The following is a 22,270-nucleotide window of genomic DNA, read 5'->3' on the forward strand; positions in this document are numbered from 1 at the left end:
TGTGAAGGAGCTGCTGCCAACCTATTAGAAACCTAGACATTGGCCAGATAATTCACAATTTAGGTGAAACATTGGGGGTGGGGTAGAATAAACAAAACACCTATACGCACAACTCAGAGAAGTATTAAAAATAGCTCTCTTTTATCCATCCATCACAGTACCATCTGAATCCTGCTCTACTCATTACTTTTGTCACATTGAAGACCATTTGATTACAGCAGAGACTGTGGGTGGCAGGGTCTGGTATGGAACAGTAGGAAGTGGTAAGAATGTATTCACCTAACAAAGCTCTTTGTCTCCAAGAAGCAGAACAATTCCTGTGTTGACAGATCTTAGGATTTTCAAAAGAAGTTGCAAATCCAAATGAGGTGGGAGGCAGAGAGAATCTCCTTGGTTTTAAATATTGGCATCTAACGTTTAAAAATTCAAATAATGTGGATTTCAAGGAAATATTGCTTCCAGCCACAAATCTGTAATCTTTGAACTATAGATAAATAGAGTGAGAAAAATAAGAGGTCATAAGCAGAGGGCTGTTTTCTCATACACATTTAAGAAGAATGGTTCCAGAAATTTGGCTCCTCTTAATTTAGATTTACTTCATACTTTGGAAAAACAATCTATAATAATAAAAGCATAATTAATATGCAAATCGACCCAATGATGAACAGCAGAATGAACATCCGAATGACCATTCAGATGACCATGCTATGATACCCACTGGCACCAGGCCAGCCAAGGCGGGTGCAATGCGATAGGTTGGGGGGCCCAGTCATCAGCCCATGATCCCTCTGTAGGCTACCCTGCAGCTATCCATCACAGAGCCCTGGTTGGTTGGGCGGGGCCTATGTCTTTGGGGTGATTGATCACAGGGCTCCAGACTGTGAGAGTGCACAGGCTGGGCTGAGGAGACCTCCCCCCACTCCCGCCCCCTCTGACACACCCCCCCCCCCCCCCCCCCGTTCCCCTAGTGCACAAATTTCATGTAATGGGCCTCTAGTAGATAATATAAAAATATATGTTCCTTTCCCTGAGTTGTTATATTAACTCTTGATCCTGGAATGTGCAAGTTTGAGGAACAATTATAACTGATTTCAAATACTAGATCCCCCTGACTAACCCCGATTTTAAATATTAAGTACCAAAGTGTTCATCAAAATGTCATAGAACTGACAATATTTTATTAGTCAAACTTCATCTCTCAGACTTCACAGGAAGTGACACAGAAATCTTTTGTTAGACAATGCATCACAAAGCTTGGTCACCACTGTTGCTCTCTATATACCGTGTGACTGGGCCTTCAAAGTTGCCCAAGGAAAAGGCTGTGTGCAAATCATAATTAGTCTGTCAAGTTATACTTGATTGTTCTTTGTCATGTAGGCCTTACCCATTTAAAGTCAAGGATCCTTTGAGAAGCTGAAGGATACTTAAAAAAAAAAAAAAAAAAAAAAAAAATATATATATATATATATATATATATATATATATATATATATATATATATATTTGATTTTTTTACAGAGAGGAAAAGAGAGGGATAGAGAGTTAGAAACATTGATGAGAGAGAATCATTGATTAGCTGCCTCTTGCTCACTCCCTATTGGGGATGTGCCCGCAACCAAGGTACATGCTCTTGATTGGAATCAAACCTGGGACCTTTCAGTCTGCAGACCAACGCTCTATCCACTGAGCCAAACCAGTTTCAGCTGAAGGATACTTTTTATGGAAAAATGAATGGGTTCATAATCATAAAATTTTCCATGTAGAGAGTTCATATATTCCCTGAGTTTCTCAGATCCCCTGGTTAAGAGCCTCGCTGTGGAATGCCTTCATTAATTAGGCTACATCTGCTCTTACAACCTAACTAGAAAAACTAACAAGTCAACCTCTCGAGAGGAGATGGGAAGATAGTCATAAATTGATTTACCAAGAAGAGAAAACCACAAAGAAACCAAAGTGCCTCAAGCAATATGTGCAATAAGTGTCATTTATTTATTTAAAAATTTGTATTAGAAGGGAAGGTAGGGAAAAGTGAGGGAAAGGGAAAGAGATCAACCAAAGGATTTGTATGCATGCATATAAGCCTAACCAGTGGACATAGACAATAGGGGGGTGAGGGCATGAGTGGGGAGGTTTGGAATGGTAATGGAGTGATGAGGACAAATATGTAATGCCTCAATCAATAAAGAAATTAAAATGCAAAAAAGTTATATTAGAATTTTGCATTCTACTTTATAATACATTTATATTTTTTCTTATAAAATTAATGTTATGTCCTCCCTTAAAACTCTTAAGTGAAAATGAACTCCCAGAAAGATATTTCTTTCCAACCCCAGAACCACTCAGGATTTTCCAGGGAACCACTTAAGGAAGAATGATATTAGGAAGAACCACTCACTTTGAATTCATATATAACTAGGTTTTAGACCCAGCTCTGCCCCTTACTAGCTGTGTCACAGTGAACAGGTAACCTTATGTCTCTGATCCATATCTAACAAGGCAATGGTGAATATGAAATGAGATAGCATCTGTGGGGTCTTAAAAACTATCAAGTATAGAGTAGATATTTAACAAATGATAACTGTTATTTATTAAGATTATTCTGCAGCCATCTCTTTCTCCACTATTATAATAGCATACAGTACAATGCCTGGCATATAACAGGTGCTCAATAGATTATAGTCTTAAACCCTTGACTCTTCTCATTCAATGATGGCTTCTCATTTTACTTGACCTGTCAGCGGAATTTGACACAGATAATCACTCCCTTTTCCTTAAAGCACTTTCTTCTCTTGTATTTCAGAATATGACACTTCCATTTCACTAGCTGTTCCTTCGCAGTTTTGATTTCTGGTACCTCCTCTTCTCCTTTACTTTTAAATAATAGAGTGACCTAAGGCTTAGTCCTTGTATCTTTATTCTTTTCTAACTGCATATCTACCATTATCATCTGATCTTGTCTCATCTCTCTACGTATATGTGACATCTCTAATGTTATATGTCCAATTTTATAGCTCCCAATAACTCTTATTCCCTTACAGTTACCTCATCTCAGTAAATGACAACTCTATCCTTTCAGTGGCTCAAACCAAAAACTTGAGCATCATTCATGACTTTTCTGTTTCATTTTATATTTAGTCAGCAAATCCATGATCCTGCCTTCACACTGTATCCAGAATCCATTACCCACCTTACCCACAGCAACCACTCTATCTCACCCACCATGCTCTCTCACCTGCATTGCTGCAGGAGCCTCATCTCCCTCTGCCCCAGTTATATATCAATGTATCACAAACCATCCCAACACTCAGTGGCATTGAACAACAATCATTTTATTACGCTCATGGATTGTGCTGGTCAGAAGTTTAGAAAGAGACACAGTTTAGGAGGGGACTGATCCTTCCTATTCCCATGATATCTTGGGCCCTGGCTAGGATTTCTCAGTGACATGAGTCTGGAACAGCTGGGTCAGGAAGATTTGCCTCCAAGGTGGTTTCCTCACTCCCATGCCTATCACCCAGACTGAGATGGCTGAAGAACAGAACAAGCTGGAACTGTGGACTAAATTTCCACATGAGTCCTCTCTACAAGGGAGGACTTGAAGAGAGTTTTATAATAAATGAAGAAGTCCCAAGGCCTTTTATAACCTGGCCTCAGAGGATAGCTTCATTGTCACCTTACTTTATAGGTTGAAGCTGTCAAAAACAATCCCACCAGATTCAAGGGGAATAGACCAACCCCCTTCTCAGTGGGAAGAGTCTCTCCTCAAACTTCTTATTGTGAATGTTTGCAAACTTACAGAAGAATTAAATGAGTTCTAAATGAGTACTCATATACCTACCTTCTAAATTCTATGTTTTATTATATTTGTTTTATCTCATGTCTATCCATCTATCTATCCCTTTCTCCATTTATCAATTCATAGAATTTATGCATTTCAAAGAAAGTTGTAGAATCAGTACTCTTTACTCCTAAACTTTTCCATATGCATAACATTAATTAGACTTCAATTTTTGTTTAAAATTTCTTTTTTCTTCTTTTGAGGAAAAATTTACATCTAATGAAATGCACAAGTCTGAAGTATACCATTCAATGAATTTTTACCTATACTACCTTTTAATTGTTCTTATTAGGAAGCACTTCATAATATTGTTTTGATTGCAGAAATATATTATAAAACTGTTCATTTAACATTGGAGAGTTTAATAGTTTAATTTCTGGGCAAAAGAACCAAATACTATGCAAATTAACATCAAGTGAGGTATAGAAATGACTCAAGGGAAGGCTAACTCACTGGAGTTTTCCTGTTGTACACATTTAATTCTAAAAGATCAAGAGCTATTTTCCTTTTTGGTTTTTAGTGTAATCCAGCTAGCAGTTAGGGAACTTGGTTTAGAAGTCCTTATAATTCTACTCTACCCAGTCTTCTTTCACATGGAGAAATAAGGCTCAGCAAAGCTAACTGACTATGTTCAAAGTCACACCACTGGGATACTCCCTTAATCTCTTGTCACCCAGACCAAGGCCCTTTCTGAGAAGTTGAAGTTTTTTGGAAACCTCCAAGCCCATAAAGCAAATAGCCAGGGACTACATATTTGAAGGGTCTGCATAGTATCTGCTGTTGTAAATTCTTTGGTCTCAATTTCAAAATTGATATCACAAAATTGCATTTGTTTCATGTAAGATCTAAAGGCATCACCTTTTGTATTTCCCAAAATAAAAGTCATATATACAGAGCTTCCTTTTTTGTATATCTTAGGACAACTTGTCAGAGAAATTAATAGACACACCTCTGCCCACCGCCAGTTTCTAGCACCTTCATACAACACTCCCTTTCACATCCTAGAACTAAAAACAAATATAGGAGCCCCTGGCACTAACATGTTTTGCCAACACTTGCAAATAACTTGGGATACCTGGGAAAAATCCACAACTGATGTACCTCATGAATTGGTTTGTTGGTTTATGCAAAAGGGACTGGCATTTTCCATAAGGGGCCATGTGTTCCATCGTCAGTTCTTAGTAAGACTATTGAATCAGGTACCTGTAAACAGAAACAGATAGAAGTACTACAGATGTTGACCTGAGAAAATGATTCAAAGACTGAAATAAATAGGACACAAACATCGGGGGGTTTTGTTGTTGTTAAGTGTATGGCTTAAACTAGGATGGCTTAAAAGAATGTCTGGGCCCTAGCCAGCTTGGCTTAATGGATAGAGCGTCAGCCTGTGCACTAAAGGGTCCCAGGTTTGATTCCAGCCTAGGGCACGTGCCTGGGTTGCGGGCTTGATCCTCAGTAGGGGACATGCAGAAGGCGGCCAACCAATGATTCTCTCGCATCACTGATGTTTCTATCTCCTTAATTCTCCCTTCTGCTCTGAAATCAAAGGAGGAAAAAAATGCCTGGATCCTCTAAGCTGGTTGATTCAGAAGTATAGATAAAAACTAGTCAAGATTAGTCTTGCTCTGGGAGAAGTTACTTTTTTTCTTCATTATGTGCCACATGATAAGAAAAATTAATCTGCTAATTATAATATGACTGAATATTTTCAGATTTTTTGGAAGCCAAGAAATAAATTGTTATGCAATTAGGTTGTTTGGAGATAGGATGCTTGGTTTTCCAAGGAGCAAAAGCTTCTTATAGAAAATAAAAAATTTCAGCAATTTGTATACAGTCAGGTAAACATTATTTCTTTATGGATACATTCTGTTTTGAAAGGCAAGCAAAAGATAAACAAGGTTATAAGCTCTTTGGCTACTCATAACATACATAAAGATGTGTGCTTTTATAGGGTGGCAGGCAGGAAGGACTAGGGAGAGAAGCAAGAATCGTTATGTGTAGCCTGTCTCAGTGGTTGAGCGTCGACCTTTGAACCAAGAGGTCATGGTTCATTCCTGGTTAGGGCATATGCCCAGATTGTGGGCTTAATCCCCAGAGTGGGGCATGCAAGAGACAGCTGATCAATGATTCTTCCTCATCACTGTTTCTCTCTCTCTCTCTCTCTCTCTCTCTCTCTCTCTCTCTCTCTCTCTCTCTCTCTCTCTCTCTCTCTCTCCTTTGAAGTCAATACTACAAATAGATTAAAAAAAAAAAAGAATAGGTATGTGCAAAATCTTAATAAACACAAAGAAGGAACAATAACCAAATCCTTAGCCAGTTCCTCTCTTTATGAGTAGAAAAACTTTCTTTTTCTTTGTGTTGTTGAATGGCAGGCTCTGTTTGGTCTAGTTTCAGGGAGTAGGAAGTTTTGGGTGGGGTTCAGGATCTTTGAGGTACAAAAAGAAATAGTTTCAATTTGACTTTATGAGAAAAATGATTGTTTGCAATTCAAGTCTAATCCACTGAGTTCAGGTAAGTGACACTCAGAACCACACTTTGTGGGCTTCCAGGAACCCCACCCTTGTTATAACTCACCTATGAGTCATTAGCTGTATTGTTAAAACATGCCTCTGATGTTGGTTCATTTTCTTGCATTTTAGGAGGCTCTTTCCTTGTGATTTTTGGTTGTTGATTCAAAATTTCAAAATCGGCTGAACACATTAGCTTCATCAAATCTTCTCCTACAATGGATATAGTAGAGACTTTAAAATCACCAACTATACAACCATGAGTCACTGTAAAACATTGAATGAGGAAGACACAGTCTCCACACAGCCTTGCGAAGGCCCTTTGAAAACACATATCTGATCAGAATTTTAAACCACCATGGGCTTAAAACTTATCAGTGGCTTCCCTTATTAGGATCAGGGCTGCAATCCAAAACTTGGCTTATAAACTCTGCATAAGCTCCTACCCTATTCAATTAGTCATCAGGAATGTACTACTAGTAGTTGATAGCTACTTCATATCAGATGGCATTCTAGGTACTAGAGTACTAGCAATGGACAACAGGAAGGCAGTCCCTTCCAGCCATGCCTGTCCCCTCACACCTTTCCTGCAGGGCCTCGGGCTATTTCTGCTGCTGGAAACAATGTGCCTGGTAAACTCCTAAGATTATTCCAATCTCATTTTAACTACTGTACCATCTTCTTTATGGACCCCTTTTGTCTTTTCCTGAACTAGGTCAGATCTCTGTGCTATCCACTTCACAGCACCTTTACTTGTGCATCACTTTCTTTTTTGTAAGTATTTGTTTGCATCTGTATTTCCATCTAGACCAGGGATTGGCAAACTTTTTCTGTAAAGGACCAGATAGTAAATATTTTTAGCTCTGTAGGTTGTGCAATCTCTGTCACAACTATTTAACTCTGCCGTTAATAGTGTGAAAGCAGCCATAGACAATAGATAAATGAAAGGATACAAATGTGTTCCAGTAAAACTTTATTTACAAAAGTAGGTGGTGAGCAAGATCTGGCCTGTGCACCACAATTTGCTGACATGTCAACAGAACCTCCTATGGTGATGAAAATGCTATATATCTGTCCCAGTAATATAGCCATCAGCCTTATGTGGTTATTAAACAGTTAAAATATAGCTATTGCTATATTTTAGAATGAGGATCTAAACATCTACATTCATTTAATTTTAATTATTTAAATTTAAAGATAAAGGCTATTGTGGCTGGTGGTTACTGTATTGAATAGCGTACATATAGCCCATGATTGTCATGAGGACAGGAGTTGTGTCCCTCTTAGTCACCACTGTGTCACCTGGACCTAACACAGCCACTGGCATGAAGTAAGTGTTCAAGATGTGTTGTTGTATGAATGAACAAATGTGTACATATGGAATGACTTACCGAACTTCTCGTTTGTCTTTTTACCACTGTGATCTATTTGATTATATAGATATAATATATAATCAAATATATTGGATACTTCTTGCTGTTCAGTCCCAAAATGTTTTTATATCTTTGCATACACATTTTATCTCCCCATTATCCTGTGAACTCCATGAGGATGGGAGCTACAGAGAGACTACCTGAATGTTCTTTCCAGCGCCCAGCACAGGTCCATGCACATGGTAGTCAGCCTTCCCATGAAGTGTTTGCTTCCACCAATTCCCACCTGGAAAGGAGAAAGATTCAGCCCCTGGCTATTTGATTTCTGAAATATGCTCCAATCTGTCGTGTTTTAGAGATCTAACTTCAAGCCTTCCTGCTTTAGCTGTGGTGCTGTGGACTTGAGAAATTCAACTTAATACTGCCTTTTCCTACTTTATAACCTTGGGGAAGTTGCTTAATGCCCTATGTCTCTTTTATTAAGTGAGGGTAATTCTAATTCTATTGCAGCTATTCACCACCTACTTCTTAGGAGTATTACCTAAATAAATAAGATCATGGCCACAAAAGCTTTGAGCACCTCAGAGATAAGCACTGTTTTCAGATGCCACATTATAACTGATCAGGGAGATAGTATGTGATAATTATTCTCAGTGACATTAAACCCCTGCTATATTGTTTTCTCTCATTTATCAGGATAACTTACTAAAAGCTCTGTGATCTTCGTGTGAGTCAGCTGATGCAAATAAGATCAGAGTAATGCAGTCGCTTCAGGGTGGTGAGTCAGCCACTTTGTTCCAGAGTTAAATTATGTCTAATTGACTTTAGAGCCTCCACCCTCATTGTCAACCCAGGTAGAACCCTAGGATCCTACAAATCTCTCTATTCTGCATTTCTCCAGCAGTTCTGGTAAGCAAGCATCCCAAAAAAGGCACACTGTTCTTTCACCACTATCTGAAACAGAAAGCCTGGCTTACCCTGCCACAGAGGGCCTATTTCATTACAGTGGGCTTTATACATCTCATCTCCAATTAGGTAACACATGAGGTCCAGCCAGAGGTCCATGTAAGGTTCTGTTCCTCTTGTTTTATCCCACTAGCGTTGGTCCTCCTGGCCTAGAAGGCCCACACCTCCTCTTTCAACCTTTCCCAATTTTGGGTTTCTCTCTCTCATTCGTTTTTTCATTCATTCATTTCTACAGCAGATAGTCATTGGCACTCTGCTGGGGACTCTGGTTAGACCCCTTCAAACAAATTTGCCCTTTCTGTGAATCCTTCACTTCTCAGGGTGGGTGTGACCTGTGGAAGCCTGTGCCTCTCCTTATGGGCTGTTCTGACTTATTAATTTGTCAGGTGGTGAAGAGAAGAGCCAAGACAGTTGGAAACCAACTTAACCTCTCAGGAACTGAACTTTTTTACTGATAGAAAGAAAGAGTTGGAGTAGCTAATATATAAAGAACAAGTCCCCGTACAGTTCCTCGTTTCTCTCTCTCTCTCTCTCTCTCTCTCTCTCTCTCTCTCTCTCTCTCTCTCTCTCTTTCTCTCTCTCTTTCTCTCTCTCTCTCTCTCTCTCTCTCTCTCTCTCTCTCTCTCGCTCTCTGTCTCTCTCTCTGTTTCTCTCATTCTCTCTCTCTGTCTCTCTCTCGTTCTCTCTCTCTCTTTCTGACTTATGTGGTCACTAAAACTTAAATTTTGTAATATGCTTTTTTTTTTTCTCCCATTGGTACTGCCTAACATGCAAAGATGCTCAATAATTCAATAGTTTAACCTTAAATTTAGTTAATTGTCTGGCATAGTTTCCCTAGATACAAATTTGAATTTTGGTCAGCCCAGACATGTCCTGATTCATTTCTTTGGGAAGGTAACATGGTTCCAATATTTCAAATGCATCTAAGTGAGAGTTAGAAATAAAATATTTTAACAAAATTCCTATAGTATGTATTCATTAAAGTAATATTAGATGACATAATAAAAAAAGGCACCAAATACTTGTTTACTTCTCACTCATATTAAGTTTAATTGGAAGTTGAAGGGGGAGGTGCTCCACACAGTTATTCAGGGAACTAGACTAACAAAAGCTCTGCAATCCTTCATTTGTGGCTTCCAATGTCTCATTGGCCATGAGCATTTAGATGGCAACAGGGGAAAGAAAAAGTGATGGGTCATGAGAGAGGCTTTTATGGGCCAGGCATGGACAGGGCACATTTCTCTTCTACCCCTTTCACATTGGTAGAACTCAGTAGCTTGACCACATCTGTCTGCTAGAGTATTGGGAAATGTAGTCCATCTGAGAGAAAGAGAGAAGGAAAATGGGTTTGAAGAACAGCCAGTCTTTGCCACACTGGACAGCAGGGTGAAAATATTTGAAATATTTTAAAGGCCTGTGTGAGAGATAATGAAAGCTATTATTTCTGCAAGTGATCCTTTATTTTCTGTCCTTTTAATCAAATGACTTGTCTTTTTAAAATATCATTGTAATACAATGTGGTGAGTGTAATGACAGTGTTGTGCAGTGAGAACCTCTAGCCTGCATTGTTTATAACATAAAGCCAGTGCTGGGTCTCAAACAGTGAATGTTAGGCAGGCAAATAATATAAGTAACTTTATGCTGAAAACCAACACATGCAAAATAAAGTTTAGTCATGGCATAGGTAAGTTTATATGAAAGGTGATAAATACATTTGATGCATGTTCTGGGTTTCCAAAGTTATGTGGAATTTTACTTCAACATTTTAATAATATTCAATGAGCTGAGTCAATCACAAATATTTATTTAGAACCTATCATTGGAAGCTGTGTGTTGACATGGAGATCCAGTGATGAACAAGAAAGATATCTCCCCCGGCTCTCACATTCTAGATCCATGGTCGGCAAACTGGCTCTAGAGCCACATGCAGCTTTTTGGCCCCCTGAGTGTGGCTTTTCCACAAAATAGCACAGCCTGGGCGAGTCTATTTTGAATAAGTGGCATTGTAAGTTTAAGTTTCAAATATTTGGCTCTCAAAAGAAATTTCAAATGTTGTACTGTTGACTAATGAGTTTGCCGACCACTGTTCTAGATCATGTACACTGTGAAGAACAACCAAAAGGTGCAGAGCTAGGTAGCCTTTCCAAAACCCTTTTGTTGGTGACCATCTCTAGGAAGCACTGGGAAAGCTGTTATAAATTAAGTATGGATATTAGAGCTAGAGATAAAGCTATTTAGCAATTTTAGATTTGGGGAGTCAGGATGGAGTAAAAAGACCATGCAGAAAATGATTGCAGTGGTCCAAGAGAAAGGTTGATCAACATCTCCTTGGATGCTCTGAGTCTGACTTGGCAATCTTTCTATGCATTCTTTCTATGCATCCCTACTGCCCATATCCTTCATACTTCCCATCTTTTTGGTCAACTGTCTTCTCATTTATGAAAGCTCCCTATATCTTCCATCAAGTGTTAAATGCATCTTCCTCCCAATTCCCATAGTACCCTGAACGTCTCTCTGATACCATTTGTCAGCTGTAGTCTATCTGAGAACATCCTGTCTCCCAGCAGAGCATTAGCTAACACAGACACTCAGTAAAGCTTGGTTTAGTGCTGAAACAGGAATAACAGAACACACACACACACACACACAAAAAACAAACAAACAAACAAACAAACAAACAAACAAAAAAAACATTAGGTAGACACGATGCTGGACTTTTTTTTTTTTTAAATATATTTTATTGATTTTCCACAGAGTGAAAGGGAGAGGGATAGAAAGCTAGAAACATCGATGAGAGAGAAACATCGACCAGCTGCCTCCTGAACACCCCTCAACGGAGATGTGCCCGCAACCAATGTACATGCCCTTGACCGAAATCAAACCCGGGACCCCTCAGTCTGCAGACCCACTGAGCTAAACCGATGCTGGACTTTTAAGGCAATATTACAAATATAAATTTTAATTGAAGTCATGTATTAGTCATCTCAGCAGTCTGAACAACTTGAGTTAACTGAGCCACTCAGTTTATTCTACTCCAGGTATCCTACTGAAATCTCCTAGGTAGGAGGTTTCCACTTGGAGTGTATCAGGTCAAACATAATATTCTAGTGTCTGTCCATAGGTTAATGATTAATTACATCAGGAGTGAAATATCTGAGTTTCATAGAGCATAACATAAGAATGAGGTTAAAACAATCATTTTTTATATCCCCGGACAATTGTAAGACATTAAATACTTTTCAAATAAGGTAGAATGTTGTACTCTCATCATTCTTGTACCACTTCACTTCCATGAGCTTTTGGTGTAGCACTATTTGTATGGTTTCAACCATTATCTAATGACATTCCAAAGTATTTTAGAAGGTATAAGAATGGTAACTCTGAAACCAATAAGACACTGAAAAACTTTAGAGTAAAAGTGGAGGATTTTACTGAGGAAAGAGCTGCTTTAAATTTTACCTACCATTAAGGATAATTGTGTGTGTGTGTGTGTGTGTGTGTGTGTGTGTGTGTGTGTTCATATGTAAATCTTGGTTATTGACACATAGTTGAATTATTTGCCTATATTTTTATTAGATTGTTTTTTATTATTGAACTGTGTGTTCTTGTTATATATTCTATACTAAACCCTTATCAGATAGATGATTTGCAAATATTTTATCTAATACTGTCAGTTATTTTTTCACTTTCTTAATAGTATCCTTTGAAGCACAAAAACTTCTAAATTGGATGAAGTACAGCTTATCTGTTTTGTCATTTGTGCTTTTGGTTTCACATCTGAGAAGGTTTTGCCTAACTTAAGGTCAGAAACATTTACTCCTATACTTTCCTCTGAGAGTTTTACAGTTTTAGCTTTCACACTGAGGTCTGTGATCTATTTTGAGTTAATTTTTGTGTATGCTATAAAGAAGGAGTTTAGCATCATTTGCTCAAGTTTTTTTGTCTGAGTCCCCATTATGCAATGACCTTTCTCACGGTCAGTATCTCAACTCCCACCACTCTATCCTCTTTAACCTCCCATTTCTCCCTCATCTCTCACACTTGCTCTTTCCTATTGGATCTCCATTTGTCCATTTCTCCCTATGTATAAGCATTGGCCAAGGCTCTATACATATTCTATCTCTTCTTTTCCTAATAGTTTTCTAAAAGAAACATCATCCATTCTAACAGTTTCATCTATCACCTCTATTCCAGTTTAATGAAAATCATAACAATTAATGGTTGCTCATTGTATGGCAGGTACTTTACATATGCTATCTGAATAAATTTTCAAAACAATCCTTATTAGCTCCATTTTACTTTGAGGCATTTAAGGGCAAGGTCATAGAGTCAGCAAATGAAAGTGTCTGAATTTGAACCCAGGCAGTCTCTCTTCTCTGCAAGCACTCTCCACCTTTATGCTCTTCCTCTCCATCAAGACTGGCCTCAAATTCCACTATTTTCAGGAGGCTAGTCCTGACCATCTAATGTGATAATGGTCCTCCATTTGTGTCATTCTGATGACTTTTACTTTTTGCTCTATTTTATGGTCATTTACACTCACTCCCCTCTTCTCCTCCCCTCTCCCATAGACCATTATCTTATCAATTCTTGGAAACAGGGACTGGATTTATTGATTACATATCCCCATTAATATTATCCTACGACAGTGCAAAATAGGCAGCTGGTAAAAGACCTGCTAATTTGAATGAAAGAGTAATTTGTAAAGTGGGTCCTCCAGGCATGCCCCAAAACTGTTTATTTCCACATGTGATAGGAATGCAGGAAGTAAACCAACCCAGGGTGTCACAGTGTCCCAAATGACCTGGCTCTCTGGGCTAGGTGGTTCAGGATCTCTCCGTTTTCAAGTAAAAGAGTAAAGAAGGTAGAACAAAGAAAGAAAATGCATTACACATAACCATGCTGTGTCTGCCTTAGCCAACAAACACATTAAGCAAAATTGTATGCTTCATCTGCTATAATAGGGCCAATTCTCATATTTCAAAATAACTATCCAACCCTAGTCTAAGAAATCCTTCCCATGAGGCATGACTAACTTCAATTTTAAGTAAAAGAATGTGGTAAATGAGTCACTTTTCATCTGTTCAGAAAGACCTGTATATTTCCAGATAACCTTATTCTCTGTAAAGGTATCTCATTTCCACCCTGCCAAATAAAATTACATTAAATTTAAAATATATATAAAGTTATATGAGAGAGAATAAAGTAGATATTGATTTGGACTGTTGGCTAGTGTTGAAAGTTTCTTCTTTGTGTTATAGCTATCTTAGAGAACAAGTCAGAGGGGGGAAATAGTTACAAGGTCCCAGACTGAGCACTCAACTGAGGGTTTTGTTTGCATGTATGTAGAGTCTATTATGACAGTACAGGGTTGCCTCAGAGCCTTAAGTTTAAGCAGAACGTTCCCATGGATTTTGGGGGAGTTGCTCTGCTTGTTTTGGCCACAGATGGAGTTCAGAAATGGACATGGGCCAGGAAAGGACAATGGGAAAATTTTTTGCTGATTCTCACAGGATGGCCTTGAATGAAATGCACTCATGTAACTCAGCAATCCTCTCATTTTGTGGGCAGGCTAACTCAGGTTTCTGAAGTCACATTGGGTACCTTTGACTCATGCTTCTTCCTTCATGGTGCCCTTTAAAGAAATAAGTCCCTAAATCCTATCCCAAGCCCACTGCTTTTCTTTCTTTATAATGGGCGCTTTACCACATTCCATGGGCGCTTTACCACATGGCTTAAACTGTGCCTCACAGTGGCTGACTCGCAGACCCTCTGCATCAGCCAGAGCCTTTCTCTTCTCCTGCATCCCTGACTGCCCGGCAAGCAGTCCCACTTCTGACTGCAATCTCCACCTCCAACTTAGCATGTACCAGATATACCCATTGCCTCGCCCCTATAAGCAGCCCTCCTGATTCCTTCTTCCTATCAACAATACTTTAATGTTCCTGGCAGATACTTTTCATTTTATTCTTCCTTGAAATCATACCTAATCAGTCACAAAAGGTCATCAAATCTTTCTTCATGAAGATCTCAGTCCCTTGTGCTAGAGTCTAGACATATCCAGGAAAGAAGGAAGCCAACTGTGTGTTCCCATGCTGTGGAAATAACCAGGAAGTGGATCTTTGTGTATGTGTGTATTTTATTATTTATTTATTTATTTATTTAACTCTTAAAATCTTTATTGTTGGAAGTATTACATATGTCCCCTTATTTTCTCCATTGATCTCTTCTAGTCCACCCTCGCCTCCTGCCCCACACCCCCAGACCTTCACCACACTATTATCTGTGTCCATGGGTTATGCATATATACATACAAGTTATTTGGTTGATCTCTTCCCACCCACCACCCTAATGAACAAAATAATACTGAAGACCAATGCAGTCCAAAGTTAAGCACAGAACAGAGCTCTGAGGAGAGCCAAAAGTTGGCACTGGAGTAGTAAGTCATCCACCAGAACTACAGAACTGATGTGAGGTCATAATGAAAGGGAAGTCAAGAAGTTAGGAGCAGGAACCATGCCTGTCTTGGTTATCATTGAATCCCCAGAACCTAGCTCATTGCTGGCTCACAGTAGGCACTCAATAAATGTCCTATATTCCCAAATGTAAGGTGTTTGTTATAATCTTTCATTCTACCTTTTTAAAAAAAAATATATATTTTATTGATTTTTCACAGAGAGGAAGAGAGAGGATAGAGAGTTAGAAACATCGATCAGCTGCCTTCTGCACACCCCCCACTGGGGATATGCCCGCAACCAAGGTACATGCCCTTGACTGGAATCGAACCTGGGACCTTTCAGTCTACACACTGAGGCTCTATCCACTGAGCCAAACCGGTGCCGACCCATTCCACCTTTTATTCAAGACCTCATATTAAGCAACACTCTCTCACTTGTGTTATTTTAAACCACCAAGTAGCATTTGGGGGTGACACATCAGGCAAAAGCAATATTCATCAATGTCAGTTTAAGGTGGCTAGAGAAGAAACCTGATATACTGAATAAATAAGGAGGAAATGCATTTTTTATTGATTTTTTTTTTTTTTTTTTTTTTTTTTTTTACAGAGAGGAAGGGAGAGGGATAAAGAGTCAGAAACATCAATGAGAGAGAAGCATTGATCAGCTGTGTCCTGCACACCTCCTGTTGAGGATGTGCCTGTAACCAAGGTACATGCCTTGACCAGAATAGAACCTGGGGCCTTTCAGTCCACAGGCGATACTCTATCCACTGAGCCAAACGGGTTAGCACAGGTGAAGGCAATATATTTTAATAAGATTTTGTGAGATTTTGACTTAACACAAGTGTTAAAATTATAAAAATGTTTTTTTAAAAAAAACTGTTTTTAAAAACATGTAGAGATAAAAAATTGTAATCTACCAGGTAGATTTTTTTGTTAATCCTCTCCCCTAGGGTATTTTTTCCCATTGTTTTTCTGAAAAAGTGGAAGGGAGGGGCAGTGGGTGAAGGAGAAAGAAACATCAATGTCACCAAGGACTTACTACCTCCCTCACACATCCTGACTGGGGACATGGGCGCAAACTTGCAATCCAGATAGAACCTGACCAAGAATAGAACCTGCGACCCTTCAGTGCCAGGGCTGGATAGATTAGTTTTGATAGTCATATATTTTGTGTCTTGGTGAGTAAGTCACAGAATCAAATAATACTGTATATCAAATAATAGAGAGGAAACAAAGATGAGAAGCTTTAGAAAATTGTTGGTGAAATAAAACATGCTTGTAATGGTGATAAAGAATACATAAGTAGCAAAACCAGTATTTCTAATTTACATCATTGTATATAATATATTTTTCTAAATATGCATGTATATGATAAATTAATGCACTAAATACCAGTAGATATTTGACAGTTTCTTGAAATCACTAAAACTTATATATTCAAGCACTCAAAACAGATTCCCCATTTTCCAATGAGATAATGCATAAGAAATGTTGTTGAATGAAATAATGACTGAAGGTATAAATAATATTTAAAGAAAAACTTATTTAAGTAGTAGTATTAATAACTTATTCAATAATTCACTGAGTAAACATTGACTGAGCTATTTGGGTGCAAATCAATTAAGCAAGCCTCAGAATGGTTTGGTACCAAAATCTACTTTCCACTGGAATGCTGAACCTAAAACAAAAGAGAGAAATATTTTAGCTTTATATTATGAAAAAAATAAACACATAGAAATGTAAAATATTTAACAAACATCCATACCTCTAAATGCAAGTTATTAACATTTTTCCAAAAATTGCTTCATTTATATATTTTATTTTTGATGGATCATTTGAAAGAAAATTGCAACTGTGATAACACTTAAACCATATTTCTTAATATTTTAGCATGCATCTAGAAAGATGAAAACATCCTTCTACATAATTATAATACTGTCATTCCAACTAAAATTTATAACTCCTTAATAAGATACATTTCCAGTTAATTTTTGGATTTCTACAGTTGTTCAAAATATTTTTTATCAGTGTTTTGGTTTTTTTACAAAAACAAACAAGTGATTTAATGAAACACCACAACTGCTTTTGGTTGTCTTTTTTAAGACTTCTCCCTACTTTTTTTCTCACTTGACTCAAGTATAATTGACAAATAAAAACTGTATATTTGAGGCATACAACATAATTTTACATAAGCATATGTTGTGAAATTATCACGATCAAACTAATTAACACATCCCTCACCTTACCTAGTTACCAAATTGTGTGTGTGTGGTAATAACACTTTAGATCTACTGTCTTAACAAATTTCAAATATGCTATACAATATTATTAACTGTAGTCACCATGCTATACATACTCAAAACTTATTCATACTATTGCTGAAGTTTTGTACCTTTTGACCAACATCTCACCATTTCCTCACCACCAGGCCATTCTTTGCTTCTGAGAACTCATCTTTTCTAGATTCCACATTTGATTGAGATCATATAGTATTTGTCTTTTTTTGTCTGGCTTATTTTACTTAGCATCATGTCCTCCAGGTTCATCATGGCAGGATTTTCTTATCTTTTTGAGGCAACTTCATATTGTTTTCCCTAATGGTTACACCAATTTATATCCCCACTAATAATACACAGGGTTCCCTTTTTCTCCACACCTTTGCCAACACTTGCTATATCTTATTGTTTTTATGACAGCCAACTTAACAGGCATGAGGTGATAATATCATTATTCCAGTTGCATTATTCAATACTCTGTTAATTTGCATTATTCAATGCAGTATTGATTTGCATTTCCCTCATGGTTAGGGATGTTGAGCACCTTTTCATATACCTGTTGGCCATTTATATGTCTTCTTTGGGAAAACGTCTGTCTATTCTGGTCCTTCATCTATTTTTAAATTGGGTTATTTAGATTTTTTAAGTTGTATGTGTTTCTTATGTATTTTGGACATTAACCTCTTAACAGATATATGGTTTGCAAATATTTTCTCCCATTCAGAGAGCTTTTGTTGATTGTTTTCTTTGCTGTGAGAAGCTCTCTAGTTTGATATAGTCCCATTTTATATATATTTTTTGCTATTAAAGACCAAGCCAATTGTCATACAGAAAGTTCCACATTGGGATTATCTCATTGTTTCCTCATGAAGCAAGTTATCATATTCCTCTAGCCTGATATTTCTTGTGAAATGGAAGTTAGATATAAGAGCTTGACTAAATTTAGCTTAAATGTTCCATTGGTATATTGAATACTATAACATAATGAGAGCACAGAGTGGCTAATTGTTCCAACATCTGTGATGTAATTTTATCATGTGGTTTAAGGTGGTAACCAGGTATGTCATCTTGGAACGCAAGGGTGATATATTGTCATCTTGTAAAAACCTAGTTCCTCATTAACTGTTCACTTAATGGAGTTAACATCTGTTGAGAATGTTTACCTTAACCAATTGCTTCAGTAGGGGATTGTAGAATAAAATGTACATTTCTGATTACCTCTTCAGTGACCAATTTTCAAAAAGATTGAAGTCCAAAATTTTAAGATTATACTTTATTGTAATGGGAGAGTACTAACATTCAATTTTATTCTGTTTTCAGCAAAATGGGAAGCCACATTTTTATGAGAAGCCGATTGTTGAATCCTTTGAGGAAGCACCTCTTCATGTTATGGTTTTCACTTACATGGGATATGGAATTGGAACCCTATTTGGCTATCTCAGAGACTTTTTGAGAAACTCGGGAATAGAAAAATGCAATGCAGCTATAGAGCGAGAAGAACAAAAAGTATGTATGCACATCTCCCTGGATCTTTGTCAATGCTATTCTTCTCTAAAATGTTCTCACCAGTAGTGATGCATGTGCAGGTACTATAAAGAGTGAGGAGCTCAGGAATTCCTCAGGGTAGATGCTATTTATTTCCACCCCTAGACCTCATCCCTGTGTGTTCATGGACTTGTTTTATGCAAATATTTATTAACTATCATTCACCAGATACTAAACTAAAAGTTTTTTTACACACACTATCATATTTAACTTTTATAACAACCCATGAGATATTAAAATACCATTTAGAGACTTAAAAAAACATAATATAAGAGCAAGACACATGTATGGGGCTATATTGTGGTCTTCTAGTTGCAAGATGAGTATTATTTATGTTTAATCCTAGAATACAAAAGAGTATCTAAATAAAGTGTGAGATTTTTATTTCATCTAGATCAGGGCTTCTCAATGTTGGTACTACTGATATTTTAGACTGGATAATTCTTTCTTGTGGGATGCTGCATGTTCATCGTAGAATCTTAAAGAGCATACCTAGCCTCTAACCATTAGATGCCATTAGCACTCTCCCACACACTTGTGACAATCAAAAATGCCTCCAGACATTGCCAAATATCTCATGGACTTAAAAATCACTTCTGATCTAAATACTTTCTATAGTTAGCCTATAAAAGTCTACATCATCCTCTTTTCACATCGAGTTAACAGGGCAGCCTGAAAAACATTCAAATATATTCAAAGAGTCTGCATTTTGTTAACATGATTTCCAGAGTGGTTAAAATTATTTATGATATCATGAACCTCTTTTTTCCTAAAAATTGCTTTGTAATACTGAGTGTGGTCATGAATTATTTGACATGATGGAGCTTTAAAGACATCTAAATAAACAAGATAGGTGAGGCATGAATTTCAATGTAATGAGGGAACCTCAAATCCTGTCACTTAGCAACCAGTACCTATAGTAAGATAAACACTTATTACAGTAATGCTTCCATGTACAAATCTTAGGCATTTTTTCTTTTCTTTTTGGAATTGCCTTAAGTCAAGTGTATCACCTTCAATAGAAAATAAGGCCCAGAGTTATTATTATAATTCCTCCTACTTTTAGCGACTATCAGGCAATGGGTACTAATATAGAGAGAAGAAAAGACAGTTCCTGCCATCAGATAATTTGAAGCCTGGTATGCAGAAACAAACTCATAAGCAAAGCATATGACAAGTGATGATAGGGAGGAGTGCGATGTGGGAATTCGGAATTTGTGTCCTGTGATTCATTTAGGAAGTCAGGAAGCCATGATGCTGGAGCTAGAATGGGGAGCAGGAATTTGCCTAGTGATCAAGGGCACAAAGAAAGACATTCTCAGAAAAGGGCACTGCCTTTGTCAAGGTATTCATTAACTTATTAATCAAGTCAGATTCTCTTTAAGCATGCATGTTTGCAAGCCACCATGCTACAATCAGGGATATAAGAATAACCAGGGCAGATACAATTCTTGCCTTTAGAGAGCTAACCAATAAAAAATTGCAATAGAATTTGATAAGAATACTATAGAGTTAAGAAGAGGATGTCAAAAGAACCAAAAAGAAAAAAAACATGGAACTCAAACTTGGTGGTCAGTGAAGGTTTATGGAAGGAAGAGAAAATTAAATTGAGATGTGATGACTCAAGAATAAGTAATAAAGCAAAGGATAAAGCAAGATGGAACAGAAAGAGGTCCAGCAGTAAGAGAAAGCATTGTATATTTAAGGAACCAAGGAATTCAATGACTGCAGTGCTGTGAGAGTGGGAGTATGTGGGGAAAAGATTGAGAGGCAAGTAGGGGCCAGACCATAATGGGTTTTTATAAGCCATGGATATTTATTATAAGAACAATGGGAGGGCATTGAAGGATTTCTGGCAAAGGAATGCATATTTTCAGATTAGAAAGATTGTGTTCACTACCCTATGAAACAGGGATTGCAGGAAGATAACATAGAGACCAAAGAAATCAGTTAAAAGACTGATAGAAATACAGGTTTAAAAAAAAAAAATCTAGGTGAGAACTTGGGCTGGGACCGAGAAAGTGATAACCCAGCTGGTGAGATAAGATCAAGAGATATTTAAGAAGATAGCAGGGATTATTGGTTTGACCTGAGAAATTAGAGAGATGGACAGATCAAAGACCACAAACAGGTTTTTGATTTGGGCAGATGAGGAGACTAGAAAGTGGTGTAATTCACTGAAATGAGGGATAGAGCAAAAAGACCCAGAGGAGGGGAAAAGTGATCAAATTCATCCTTTGACAAGTTGGGTTTGAAAAATTGGCAGCTAAAGATAGAACTCAAGACTTCCGGAGAAACGTCTCAGATGGATATTGTGGCATCTTCTGCATATCTTGAGCATATCAACATTAATAAACCCAAAGAAGTAGATGAGGTCTCCCAATGAATATCTATAGAGAAGAGAGAGAGAGAGAGAGAGAGAGAGAGAGAGAGAGAGAGAGAGAGAGAGAGACAGAGGGTAAGAAGAGAACAAAGAACTTCAGAGAATTTTAAAGATGTCAGAGATGGAATTCCAATTCTAGACTAGAAGCAAAGTGACTCTAGAAAACCAATAATGGTTTAGGAAAGAAATAATTTGTGTTTGAATTGAGGAAGAAAAGGGAACTAATTTGAGAGGTAGTATCAAAAAGTCTTAAAATTATATAGAAAATAATATAGAGGGAGGAATGTCAAATTTCTACTTTGGTCAGACATGAGGTTGATAGTGGCATACCCATCACAACAAAATGGTCTTGTTTTTGCCTTAAAAAAGAGGTCACAGACACAGTTTTGAGGTATAAAGATTTTTAAATGGTAAAGGATATTGAAGCAGTTAAATCAAATAGGGAACAATCCACCATGCTCCCAGAGAAAGATGAGGTTTCTCAGGTCCTAACAGAGCTGATAATGAACTTGGGAAATAGGAAGGAGGGAGCAAGTTATTTTTAGCCACTCTTAGAAGGATCCTTGCAGCCTCTCCCTGACACCAGCTGGTCTATTCTAGAAGCTCTTACCACCAATCTGCCTGCTCCCTGAGTATAAGTAGCATGCACACTAATTCAGTACAGAATATTTGCTGAAAGGTGTCAGTCAAGTCTAAATTTCTCAGGGTGGCATCCCTTGGCAGGTTTGGGCTTCAGATCTGCCATCTATCTTCTAACCTGTTCCAATATTTTAGCATTATCAATGCTGAGGGGCTAGTTTGGTTTCCCAAAAGCACTTCTTACTTTCAAGCAGAACACATTTATATATATGCAAGTTGGTTCTCAGCATAGACAACTCTAAGGTGGTTGAGGGCAAGAAGGTTATAGGGATATGCTCCTGGG

The 22,270-nt window shown here is 37.6% G+C and overlaps 1 protein-coding gene across 5 annotated transcripts in view; it reads left to right on the forward strand.

Moving 5' to 3' along the window:
* SPTLC3 (serine palmitoyltransferase long chain base subunit 3) overlaps window positions 1-22,270 on the forward strand; it is a 126,415-nt gene that overhangs the window by 4,583 nt on the left and 99,562 nt on the right. For 4 of the 5 annotated variants that reach the window (XR_006740232.1, XM_036418079.2, XM_036418073.2 and 1 more), the window contains exon 2: window positions 18,741-18,926. Coding sequence is in view for 4 of the 5 variants with exons in the window: in XM_036418079.2 (XP_036273972.1) it covers window positions 18,741-18,926 (186 nt within the window). In the remaining variant the exon portion in view is untranslated. Of the gene's footprint in view, window positions 1-14,636; window positions 14,811-18,740; window positions 18,927-22,270 lie in introns of all 5 variants that reach the window. The other variant, XM_036418076.2, reaches the window with a different exon arrangement.

This window comes from Pipistrellus kuhlii, unplaced genomic scaffold, assembly GCF_014108245.1.
Source record: "Pipistrellus kuhlii isolate mPipKuh1 unplaced genomic scaffold, mPipKuh1.p scaffold_m20_p_6, whole genome shotgun sequence".
NCBI lineage: Eukaryota > Metazoa > Chordata > Mammalia > Chiroptera > Vespertilionidae > Pipistrellus > Pipistrellus kuhlii.